Here is a 13,535-nt window from a genome sequence, read left to right on the forward strand (position 1 = left end):
GCACAAAATCAGGGTCTTCCACGCCAAAGGCGCGTACGCTAACCGCTTAGCCACGAAGGAGCTCTACAGCAATTTGATGTCTCACACCCTGTTCCATATAAATTGACGAGAAAACCCTTCTGTGGATTGCTGGCTAGAATACATCTTAAATAAAATGTGCAGGCAACCGCACATAACTTTCTTGCTCGAAATCCTTCTTGCAGTAATGACACATTTTCTTGTGAAATGCCAAGAGAGATCATATAAGACGTTTTCGGAAAACTTCACCCAAAGAAAAGTCATCTTTCAAAACGAAATTATCCCTTGTAGATCAAAATCACATGAGCCGTATTTGAGAAAATTAAGAAAAAGAAAAGAAAATACCAAGAGTAAACTATCCCTTGTTGGTGTATTCATGGAAGTGATTTAGGTAACATTATAGATATTAGTGAAATATTTATTCGAAATATGAACAAAATCCCCTGAGTCGCTTTTTAGAAAAACATCCGAAAAAATCACCCACCTCTGGTATTTTTTTCCATCAAATAAATTGTCGTGTTGTCATGTTGTTAATGAAATATTAACAAAATAGCCAGAGTCATTTCTGAAAAAAACGTCCGAAAAAAATCCCTCTCTCAAGAGTAAACTACCCCTTCTCGAATTTTCTCAGAGAAATGACTTAATACCATTCTCTGGAGTTGTTATTGAAACATTGCTATTGCTAATTTTCGATTATTTTAATGTATGTCACCCCTCCTCATCCGCAAGAACTATAGATTCAACACTAATATCGGTCAATTTTGACCATATATAGTTCCCTCTCCCCCATGTTGCGGACCATGGCATCGGAAGTGTCACCGTTCATCTCATTGACCCCAAAAAATGTGGATTCAGCACTAATAACGTCATTTTCTATGATTTTTAAATCTCTTCCTCCCCTCCCCCAAATTGTGGGTTTGAATTTGAATTTAAACGGGGTCGAAAGTATCACTGTTCATCTAAGGGATCCAGAAAACTATAAATTCGAAACTGATAGTGGCCATTTTCGATCATTTTTATATATCTCTTTCTCCCCCTCCCCCAAGTAGAGGAGCTGATTTTGTATTTAAACTGGATCGGAAATGTCACTGTTCATCTGAATGATCCCGAAAAACTATGGATTAGACACTAATATTGGTCTTTTTCGATCATTATTATATATAAGTGCCCCTTCCCCACCTCCGTGCTGCGGCACATGGCATCAGAATCGTCACTGTTAATCTCAGCTACTCCTAAAACTATGGATTTGACACTAATTTAGTCATTTTCGATCATTTTTAAATGTTCATCCCCCTCCTCTACATTGTACCCTCCATTTCCCCAGCTATTAGACGCGAACTTGAAGTGAAACAGTATCAGAAGTGTCACTGTTTCTCTCATCGACCCCGGAAACTATCGATTCAACACTAATATTGGTCATTTTTCATCATTTTTAAACTTTCTATTTCCCTCCCCCTCCCCTGCGTTGCTTCGTCAAAGTGAATAGCCTAAAGTAATCCCTGCCCCTAATCTCATGTATGCTGAAAATTTGATTGAGATCGGTCGGGTGGTTCAAGAGTGAAGAAGTCACAAGACAGTCATTTTTATTTTGATTTTTTACATATATCTCACCCCTCCCCCTCCTCTACGTTGGCTTGTCAAAGTGAAACGATAAAAAACACCCAAGGCCCGACCCTCATCTATGTTGAAAATTTGATTGAGATCGGTGGGGTGGTTCAGGAGTTATTAGGTTTTAAATATTTTTATATCTGTCCCCTCTCTTCCCCCTCCCCTAAAGTCTACCGTCAAAGTGATATGGTAAAAAGCTACCCCAGGTCCGAATTACATCCATATTTAATTTTTTTTAAAGATCGGTCGGGTGGTTTAAGCGTGATGAAGTCACAAAGATAGTCACTTTTATTTTTACTTTTTTGACATATAAAATATATCTCCCCGTTCCCCCTCCCCTTCATTGCACTGTAAAAGTGAAATGAAGAAAACATCCCAGGCCCGAATCTTATCTATGTTAAAGTTTGATCGAGATCGGTCGGGTGGTTCAAGAGATTAAGAGTCACAAACATAGTCACTTTCAATTTTATAATATAGATAAACAAAATCGTTAGAGCCGATTTCGAAAAAATCATTTCTTTTTTATATTCACCCTTCAGTAAACTACCTTTAGTTTTTAGGGGTAGGAAGGAAATTCGAAATTCGTCTCTGGAGAATCATAAAAACTTTAAATTTAAAATATTCGTTGAGATGTGTTTGGCCTTTGGCTAGCGTACGTCAGGATACACGGACGGACAATATCTGCAGGGCATGAAACGTACATCCATTGAAATCTCGAATTCGATTTTTTTTTTTTTTTTTTTTCACGATTACCATACTTTCTTTTCCCCTTTAGTTGCTCGAAATAAAAAAGTTCTTTAGAGATAAATCTAGTAAAATTTGATTCAGATGCATGGTATCCGGAAATTGAATATCAAAACGTGTAGTTCTACCCAATATCATATACCAAATTTTAACCAATTTAAATCTACCTCTCGATGGAATGACCCTAGTTAATGGTACGTATTATTTTAACTGGAAAGAACTGGTACCTTTGAGAACGTTGAAATGAACGAAATAGGTACTAAAACGTTAAAAATATGCTACTTTTATCATTTCAGAGGCCAGCAGTTGGCTCAGCACATGCAATCATCCAATCCAGATTTAGTGGAAATGTTGCGCCAGCAAATGGAAAGTGGTGCTGCTAGGAGGGATAACGCATCAAATCATGCTAGTGAAGATAGATCGTCACAACCGCCTGATGAAAATCCAAACTAGTGAATTAGTTCCTGCTTTTTGGGATTTTCAATTAAGTATTATTAATTGGTACTCCCAAAAAAAATTTTTTTTTTTTTTTTTGGTGGAAACAAACTCTGCTTCTAAGACTATAGTTGATGGTAACGGAAACAAACTACGTTATCGCCAAATGAAATAATTCTTTGTATCCCTTGCCACACTTAAGTAATCTCTATATCTTTGAAGCCTTGTTGCATTCCCAGCATGGTTTAAGTTTTTTTTTTTTTTTTTTTTTTTTCCTGGTGTGAATATTGGGTTGAATTAATGCATTTTTCTGTTTTGGTTTTTGCCACAAGAAGAAAACCTAAATTGACTAATTTAGTATATTCTGGAGTGACATTCATTTGATGAGGTAGTGTGATTAACATCAGTGGTGTTCTCAAGTTTTCAAAACTGCAAATCCTCTTGCTCAGTGCTCATTGATTCAAATTCTAAAGCGTTTTCCTTTAAACCATCTAATTACAATACAAATCGAGCAACAGTTTAAAGTTCATTGTTGATATGTCCTTTTGTTATTTAATGGGTAAACGAAATAGAAACCTTCGATATAGTAAAACCTCCGCGTTTTAATCTGAGAAAAGGAATTATTCAGTGTTTTATTAGGTAATGTAATAGATCTTGCTGTATTATAAATCGATCTATTAAGAGTGTACAGAAGAAGAAATCTCTCGTTCTTCTAGGTACATATAGAGTATTTTTTTTAAATGAAGTTCCTCATTAAAGACTTCATGCGTTTATTATATTAAAACTTACTTAGTTGCAAAATTTCCGATCTTTTCTGTTTTATTTGAATTGAAAAGAAAAAATTTCAACTTATAATTGAAATTTATATAAGTAACTCATTTAAATTATATATGTTACTCTGCACCCTATATTTTTCGTTCGTTCTGTTGTTATCTTCATATTATATATTTAGACAATAGCCGAAATATTTCGGCGTCGCCAAACACTGAGAAGTAACAAGTTCACAATCCGTAGAACTAACCAGCTTCAGTGGTAGTCAAAATACGGCTGGCTAGCGCATCGCAAGGCAATTTTCTATATTGTGGCTATAGTTTTGAGTTCTTGACTGTACATTTCGATGCTCGTTATTGAGCGTTTTCTGATAAAACTTCAGGATAACCTTGCTCTCGTGTAACCTTCTCAGTTTAAGTATTTATTCTTTTATGTATTATTTCAATCTGTTATATGGACATAGGTCTGTTTTGTTTGTATCTAAAGCCAGTATAGATATGTATATTTGTTACAATTGAATCGTGTATGACAACCAGCTTTTTAATGGAAACATTTTATAAATGGTGAATGAACTGAAGTTTATTATAATGGCAATGTAATTTTATTATTAATTATAAAGTACGCTTCACGAAATACATCCTATCATGTTCAGTCTTCATGAATTTGTACTGTATGGGAATGAAACAGAAACAGTATATGATAATCGTACAGTCAAGTTCAAAAAAGTCTCGCTACTCATTTTTCTCTTTTAAAAGGCTCCTTTTCACAACCGTACATACAGTAATATTTTAATAATGATGTTTGCATTAAGGTCTAGTATGGTTGAAAGATAATGCTTTATTTATTTCAAATCCTCCGATGGATAAGTATACAACAATTTTCAAAGGAGATGGTTGACCAGATTTGCAACCTGTCTGATACATAATGAGTACATTCATGTATGAAGTAACTAGTGGATGATCTCGCTATATGTTAAGTTTGTGTTGTTTTGTACTTGACACCATTTATCTTGTATACAAGTATCTGATATAGTCTTCCTGTTTTAAAGAGGTCTTGTCTTTAATGATAGTATAATCAACTGAAATATGAAGTGTTTTTTATGTCATTTTCTTATTTTACATGTTTCATTTCATTTAGTCCTGCTTTGAAAAGCAGTGACAGCTGGTCATTAAAAGTGAGAGGTTGCCAAACGGTATGATTTTGTCTCATCTTTTTCTGCACTAAATTTCATGGCAGATCACTTTCCTCCAAAGAAGTATTGAAAGATGTCATCTTGTAAAACAGCATTGCCAGACGAATAATAAGCAGTGATATGTGTTTAGATAGGCCAGTCTTTACAAACTCCACAATATCGCATTAGCAGCTGAATGTACATTGTTGCTATGTCTCACTGTACAGTAACGATGATCAGTGAATAGTATAGGAATTTCCCTATGATACAATTATGTTATGTACTATAAGAATTCGTACTATTTCCATGGGAATTTTTATTCAGATAAATAAAGCTTTGAACAAATATCGTTAAATTGTGTTAGTTTCGGCAATACCTTCGCCAGACACTTTATCTTACAAGGGTTAGACCGTTAACATTTCAAAATATTTATAGAGTTTTATTTATGAGAATCTATCATAAATGTTTCTTTTAACTCAGATTTAGTTATAAAATAATTTTCTTTACATTTGTAAGAATTTTTGAGGAACGTATCAAGATTTTTGTCAGAATATTAGTTGTATCTTGAAGCAATTTTATATGTATTTTCCAACAGTAACTGACTAAAAACGGAAACGTGCAATACTGAAATATAATGTCTGTGAAACTATATGACACGTGTGAAATGACTATTTACAACGCTGTATCATTGTTGATTTCAAGCTTACGCAACCCTTTTCCGATATCTTAATGTTGGTCACCCTAAATGGTCTCTTCGTGCTTTACCAATCTTTTGTAATCTCAATACCATAATTTTACGTAATCTTTCTCTTGCAGTAAAACATCCATCGAAACTGGTTTATCTTATTATTCAGATAGAACTCTCAGTTTAATGCGGGATGCAAACAACATGTTTAAGTGAGAATCCGATTCAAGTTTTGGAATTGTAATCGTGTTAGAATATATTAACACACCTGTACAGTGAAATACACTTTCATTTTTAATTAGTTGCTATTGGAAAGGTTGATGTATTGTTAATATTGTAGAAATAGTGAATTCAACAAATAAGTGAAAACTCTGCCACAAAATCAAAACAAATTTTAAACAAAATGTGCAGACTCACTTTCCTATAAAACTTACAAATGGTGTCATTTATTAAACAAAAAATTAACCTATACCCTTCACATTACTTTTGATTGTGCTTGTATTTGCTTATGTGTACACCTGCTACGTCCTGATGTTGATTTATTTTATTTCTTATTCTGCGAAATATAGAAAATATGTATGATTTGATCAAGTTCACATAGTAACCTAAGTTCATTACTTTGTATTAGCATTTCTTGAAAGAGTAGTTGATTGGTATTAAGAGGTTATGTGGAAGATTATACTATGACTTGTAAAACACCCAGAAATGGGTTATTCCAAGCAACGAAGGCTCACGCTGGAAACTTACTGTAATTTTAAATTTTGCGAAAGAAATTGTGCTAATTAAATCTCAGGAGGATGTGCAATTTGTAAGAAAAATAATGATATGTATATGTGGGAACAGAAATGAAGGCCTGGATACTTTACTTATGTGGGGTAATGATTCGAAGAATCTTTTAGTGTAAATTTTTATTGTTCGGGACGAATTCCGATCTGAAAGGAGCGGTTTAGTATATGTTGTATCAAAATATTGTATAATTGTGTACAGCTTTAAGTAAGTTATATCTAGATATTTTGACGAAAAAGAAGGACGAATTTTAAATAAAGAAAAATAAGACATTTTTGAATGAATAAATATCAAGGTAAAGTTGTAACTTTTTTCATAACTATGTAAATATTCTGAATGTGAGGGCTGACCTCGGATCAGTAAAGAATATCTATAAACTCTACAGCTTACATGAGTGGTGTATTGACACATGTGTTTCTAGCATTTTGTGCGATCATAACTATGTAGTTCTGAGTACCGTTTTTGGTTTTCGTATTCTTGTTTTAAAAAGGAATCTGTATTTCTATAACACCTGTAGTAATTCTAGTATTTTCATACTTTAATAAACTGAAAGTTGTGAAACTATGGATTCTAATAGTTATCGGCACCCTGTTCAGTGCGCATGGTCCCAGTTTTGTATCTGGTGTGAAATGAAATTTTTGGTATCGTTGTGAGGCAATTGGATCGTTACTTGAGTTAAGGCCATAAATAGTGACGATAGAAACCTATGTGCGAACCTCATAACCAATAAACAAACCGGTTAGTAGGACACGAATCCTTTGTGCGCTATGAATTGAAAGTAGTTTATTCTCTATCGGTTCTAGTTTGCGTGTTCAGTTCAGTAGGTGAGATATAGAATGGTTGAGATCGACATACTAATCACGTTTCACCCAAAAATAATTCGTCTAGCCTGTCAAAACTCTTTGTGCGGTGAACCGTATTGTAATTTGTACACACTTTAGTTCTATCCTTATTTTTTCTTAATAGTTTCCATTGTTCACGATAATTTAGAGTCGTTTGGACAGACTTACTATAACAAAACATGATCACACATTTTCCTTGTAAAAATTCCTTCTTACAATGTATGTAGAATTAAAAACAATCTAGGAAAATGATTGTACTTGTTGTTGTAAAAGAATAAGTACACTTTTATTGCAATTATACCTACAAGTAATCGGATGTCAGATTCTGAAATAACTTTGTTTTCAAACTTAACAATAAGTGTACATAAAACTGTAAATGTCCAGACATTGTGATATGGTGATTAACGCCGCTGCTCAAAAACAGTCTAGGAAATGTTGAGTGGATTAGTCTTATTCAGACTACTCTGTCTGACTAAACCTTGTAACATAAGGCGAGTACTAGCATGTTAACAATGAAAAGGTGTCTTATCAATTTGCTATACATCCAGCATGTCAAACCTAGTCAGTAGGAGAAAGTGATCGTAAAGTTGTCGAAAGCAGTTTATAGGTATTCCTATTACTGGATGTAACTTAGATACATAAGTAATGTGAAATAATGTGTCCCAAGCTATTGACATGGTTTGTACTGCAATATTGTTATATTTGAATATTGAGTCGTATTGTTAGTGTTAAAGAATTAAGTTTTCAAATTCGTTTTTTAATCTCTGTCCGTTACCATTAGCAAACTACCATTGATGTAAACTAGCTTTCTAAGTTTGTTTTGTACACTGTACGATCGTATTCAAAAACTGTGCACCTTGAATATAGCAGTAAGTAGATCCTATAATGGAAAGATATGTTTCTAGCTATTAAGCAAAGAAGTACGTTTTCCTGAACGTAAGAATACAGTGCTAAATTATAGGGTGCTGGAACATTAAACACTACAGGACTTTTCGGTTTACTATTTTTTTGAAGTAAACACGGTAAATTTAGATGATGTATTTATATTACTGGACGAAAACGTTCAACATTAAAACAAATGTGTAATAAGTTTCTATCATTTGCTTTTTTCTTCCTCTAAAAACAATTACATCATCATGCGCTTTTGTTGTATAGAGATATTTACTTGAAACTTTTAAATATACAACAAACAAGACTAAAATCTTACTTTGGTACTTGTTCATCCATGTAATTTCACTGCCTGCGTAAAGATATAAAATTTAGGAAAAATTTTACGTAACGATAATTCGGTAACTAACATCCAGAGTTTAGTCAAAAATGACTTGTAAACGTCAACCAAAGAAGCATATTTCATATTAACAAAAAATAAATAAATAAAACAAAGTTACATTTAAATTTTATAATAGTGCACGATGTGTCCTGCGGAGTGGAATTGCTGCATTGATGTACGTTGTCGGTTTTTTGTTCTCGATGGAGTTATAATACTTCTAGTGTTGACTCGGCATGATGAGAACGGGAGATCATCTAAATTCAGGTGGCAAACTTCGGTTTAAATTAAAATATGATTTGCTGTTTATAGGCACATTTTACAAGTCATCTGGTACTTCAGCGCCCTTTGTAAGGTCTAGTTCAACGGAATTGAATAATAGTTCGCGATAAATAAAACCTGACAGTAGATAAACTATAATGTAAATAAGCAATAAATAAAAGTTCACGAGAAAGTACCAAACAAATACTTGGCTGTTCAGTTGGGTGTATTGATATAACAAAACGTTCCTTGTGCTTATGTAGTTAGCGTATACCAGATTTCGATTCCCTGTGGAATCTCGTGTGGTTCGGATTCCACGGTAAGCAGAGATCCACATCTCATGTACCCTTGGAGCAGAACGGGATGTTAAATTGCAAATCAAAACAGCTTGCATGATATGCATGACGTTCATAATAATCATGCACATTACAGCAGTGAGAAAATAACATATTTTATATATGGTTGGTTAACACACTATTTTCTTTTGCCAATGACTGCGTTTGCAACTGGAATCATTACATCATAGCTCTGATTATATGGTTGTAAGGGAGGTAGAAACATTTTCGTCAAAGCTTGGATAAATAGTGACCAATTATTAGAAGTAATAAATCTGGAAGTAATAGTGAATGCTCGATCTCCATTGGGAAGAAAGTTACAAGTAATATATGCATAAAGAGTATGTTTTCCACCTTAATGGGAAAGACAAACTACAGTCTTCTAATTAGCACACAATGCATGCTAGTCGCTACATATACAGCATTACATATACAATAATTTCTTCCAGAAAAGGGCATTCATTTTTATCGCCACAAACGTTCGTTGATTTTTTATGATTTTCTCAAACTACGCATGATAATTCATTCTCGAGCATTTCATTTTGTTCAGCTTCATGTGATCTATCGACTGGTATATGTTCTTATATTTGGACAATATTTTAGGGAAACAGAAATTGAAATTTAAGAGTTAATGATAATTTTAGGCTTTATTTCATTAACCATAAGATGTAGCGTGGTCTTGCTAGTGTCATAAGGAAGAACTTAGTGAGGATATTTTTCAATGTCTGTTCCATTTCAATAAGTGGCATGGCTCTCGTATAGCATCAGCCTCTAGATTTACAAATTAGTTTGTTTTTCTCCATATTCTCGAAAACCACCATGATGATTTACACATACCCATATCATTTTGTTCATCCGAAAGAGATCTATTGATTTGAATATGTATCATATTTTGACATTTTCTCTTCCGTTAAACCTTAATAGTATTGTAAAATTTGTGATACGTAATGTCGTTTAGTTAATTGGATTTACCTATTTTACAGACCACATTATTAACGTCGAAATAGTTATAAAAATAGTATTGTAAGAAGGATTTCTTTGTCGTCGTCTATAGGAGGATAAAAGTTTATATCTGACTCCTATCTTCTGTAGTGGTGCCTTGATTTCGAGAAACGGAATCGAACAAGAAATCTATGTTACATTTTTCTTACGAAAGTAAAGCTTCAACCTTTATTTACAAGAATATTCTTGTTCAAAATATTTGAAGGTGTTTTCTCACATATTGCGAAAAAGTCATCTGTACGATGGAACAGTAACGTAACTATTCCATCGTTGAGGTAGTGAAGCTCAAAAGATTTTGAATACGACTGTACAATGATTAATGTTTCTTTAATGAGTTATTTATAAAATATACCTTGGGATACTGTTGAAGAGCTTTAAAAGCGTGGTAACGTTGAAATATATTTTTACGGTAAAGTTTAACAAATGTGTTTAGGCAATAGATTCATATCCTACTTATTTTGTTGACCTTCTTAAGTGATAGGTTCTGAGACTCCTTCAGAGTATGAAGGTACACATCCGATAAGACTGACCATTAAAAATTATGCATAATGCACATTGCAGTGTTTCTTCCAATTCGAAGGTTACTAATGTACATATGTATTTTCTTTCTCTTCAGCTGACTTAAAATATTTAATTAGGAAAACGTGTGTTTGGTACCTTGTTTGCTGATATTCTGCGTGAGAAGACCTTTCTTCTTACGTCCATTTAGAATTATCTGTATCTGTTTTGTAGGGGGAAAATGTTGAATTCTGTAATTTTGTTTATTTGACCCTGTCCACTAAAGGACCATGAAATGAGAAGTACAACTTTGCTGAGAAAATAAATTTGTTACTTAAATTCTGTTTCATTTTCGTATTACTTCCTTACACAATAATTCAAACAAAGCTACCTGTAGTCCCATTTGGTGAATACCACAAATATATGACATGAAAAGTGTATATAACAACACCGGGTGGTTAACAAGAAGTGGCAAACAGAAGTACTGGAAATCTTAATATGCCAAATTAAAACAAAGTATGCTTTTTTTAAACACTTTTGGGAGAGGAAACCTAGATTAGAAATATGAATACTTCAACATATCAGTGTACAAAAGTGTGGTCGAAGTGAAAAATCAGCTGGTCTCCGATCGTTGTTCGCCAGATCACTCCATGTCTTCAACGGTCTCCCATCTGTTCTTGAACTCAATGAACCATCGGAAAACCTAAGCCTTTGACTGGGCGTCGTCTTTGTATACCTCCTTGACTAAGACAGGCGTTTCAAACACGGTTTCGCCCACGTGAAAGCATTTAATCGCGTAGCGCTACTTCAGCGAACGCTCCATTCCTCACGTTTCCCGCCGTGACAAAAACTCAAACACAGCTTTTGCGCCACAGGTGATCTCACTGCATCAGAGCTCGGACGCGACTGCCACTTGGTGCGTTGCTTAGCTTAGACCCCCTACCACAAATTTTCCCGTCGGGGAGCACGCTGCAGGCAGCCAATTTCATTACTTTATGGACACACCCTGTATATTGTGCATGAAAAAAATAATGTAGTGACAAATTACATTCGAAAGAGAAATTTAGCTGTTCTGCCGTCTTTTATAATGGCGTGGGACTACAGTTAGCTAGCAGAACAGCGCTTTATTCGTCGTGGAATAGAGGCATATACGCAGTAAAGGGTTTAACAAATATTGAACTATATCTCATGCACTACAACACTCAGTTCCGTCAGCGAGGATGTAGGAGGACATTTTCTCCGAAGTCCGAGCTCCAACACTGATCTCTAGTGCGCATTACCAGCGAGATAAATAGTTTATCTCGATATATAATATGGTGTAAACTTAATTTCTGACCCACCCTGTTTTTTAAGTTACTTGTTTTTTCACGTTACACAGTTCTCACAGATCATCAAACTGACCTCTATAAAATTCCATATCTTAATTACCACTCTTTCATAGTTTAGTTTTGACCGAGTAATTTTTCATATCTACCTCACTTCCGTTTTTTCATTTAATACTAATTCTTATCAATTAAAGTTAAAGATATAACTAAATTGTGTTTATCTGTGTATGTTATCACGAACCTGTCTCGTTTACATATACTGCGTATGACGAGGTCTATTTTTCATTATCGGACAAATGATCGCATTGTTGCTTTTGGCATTATTTAGTGAGTAAACTGTAAATCTTCCAGCGATTCTGCTCCAATTAGTATAAAATTGTGAGCATTTGTTTGGCGCCACCTGTGTCGGAAAAATACTCAAACGGGTCAGAAATTAAGTTTACACAAAATAGAAATCAGTTCGATTCCCTTTTAATGTGAATTTATTGGGTAAATTTGCACTGATTTTCAAACTATATACGTGTATATTTAAAATGTACTCTTTTTAAAATAAGTGCTTTTTAAAGTGCAAACTCATATTTTTAAGTGCAAGTGTACAACGTGCAATACAGTATAATGTCAACAGATAGAGAAATGTTTTGCCATAAAATTCAAGTGCTTAGTGCTGATGATGAAAGTATCCGAAACATAACTAAGAAACTGAGAATTAGCCGAAACAATGTAGGGAAGTGGGTGCGAAAGAATAAAGGGGATGTTAAGGATACACAAAGAATAGGGCAGTTAACTAAAGTTACACCAAGAACAAAGAGGCAAATACGGGAATGGGTTAAAGACAAACCAGGTGTTGGAACAACAATTGTAGCTAAAAGACTGAACTTCTCAGAAATATATCAATCTCAGGGAAAGATGATTAGTCACATGACAGTCTCGAAATGTCTTCAGACTACCGACTGGGGAAGAAAATGTTATGTGCAGCCTAGAAAACCACTGCTTTCGCAGAAAAACATATCCGACCTCTACAACTTTTGTAAGAGACTGCAAGATTGAAGGCTTTGCTGATGACTCGTGAGGGACAAATGAAACGTGCTATTTACTGATGAGAGTCTGGTGAGGCTCTTTCCTGTACCGAACCGGCAAAATCATCGGGTTCGAACCTCGTCTCCTGAAACGATCCCTCCTATACGGAGACCCAAGTTCGGCTTAACAGTAATGGTGGCAGGAGGAATTTCAAGCTATGGGAAAACGGAACTTACTGTTGTTGAAAAAGGAAAGACGATTGACTCTCAATACTACGCAGATAAAATACTTCCAGTTTACGAGCGTGTCTTATTAATCCCATCATGTTTCCTGTTCAGCAGTACGCGATTTTGATGGAGGATGAAGCCTAGTCTCACACTGCAAAGACATCGATGAATGTGATCGCCATGGAGTTCCCCGGAGTGTGGAATGATTGGCCAGGTAATAGTCCGGACCTTAATGTTATTGAACGCTTATGGTCTCGACTGCAGGACTGTGTTTCAGAAACCAAGGCATCGCAACAGAGAAACTTTGATTCAACGCCTCAAGGAAGAGTGGCCCGTCATCACACAAGAGGACTGCCACAACCTAGTGGAGAGTTTCTGAACTAGAATCTTACAATGTTTGGAACGTCAATTAAACAGTACTGATAAATTGGACATTTTTCTTTTCAAAGATCTGTAACGTTTCTTTATTGTACTTTTACTTATTAATGCATTTCATAAAATTTGTAGGTAGGTCAGAAATTAAGTTTACACTATATATATATA

The 13,535-nt window shown here is 34.6% G+C and overlaps 1 protein-coding gene across 2 annotated transcripts in view; it reads left to right on the plus strand.

Annotated features, from left to right (window-relative positions):
• The window catches only part of LOC145688160 (small glutamine-rich tetratricopeptide repeat-containing protein alpha-like), a 140,854-nt gene extending 130,092 nt beyond the window's left edge, over positions 1–10,762 (plus strand). For both annotated transcript variants that reach the window (XM_081761983.1, XM_081761984.1), the window contains one exon: positions 2,667–10,762. In XM_081761983.1, the coding sequence (XP_081618109.1) occupies positions 2,667–2,823 (157 nt within the window). In that variant the 3' untranslated portion in view covers positions 2,824–10,762. The remainder of the gene's footprint in view (positions 1–2,666) is intronic.
• Positions 10,763–13,535: the final 2,773 nt, after the last annotated feature.

This window comes from Thermobia domestica, chromosome 6, assembly GCF_964235325.1.
Source record: "Thermobia domestica chromosome 6, izTheDome1.hap1.1, whole genome shotgun sequence".
Classification (NCBI taxonomy): domain Eukaryota; kingdom Metazoa; phylum Arthropoda; class Insecta; order Zygentoma; family Lepismatidae; genus Thermobia; species Thermobia domestica.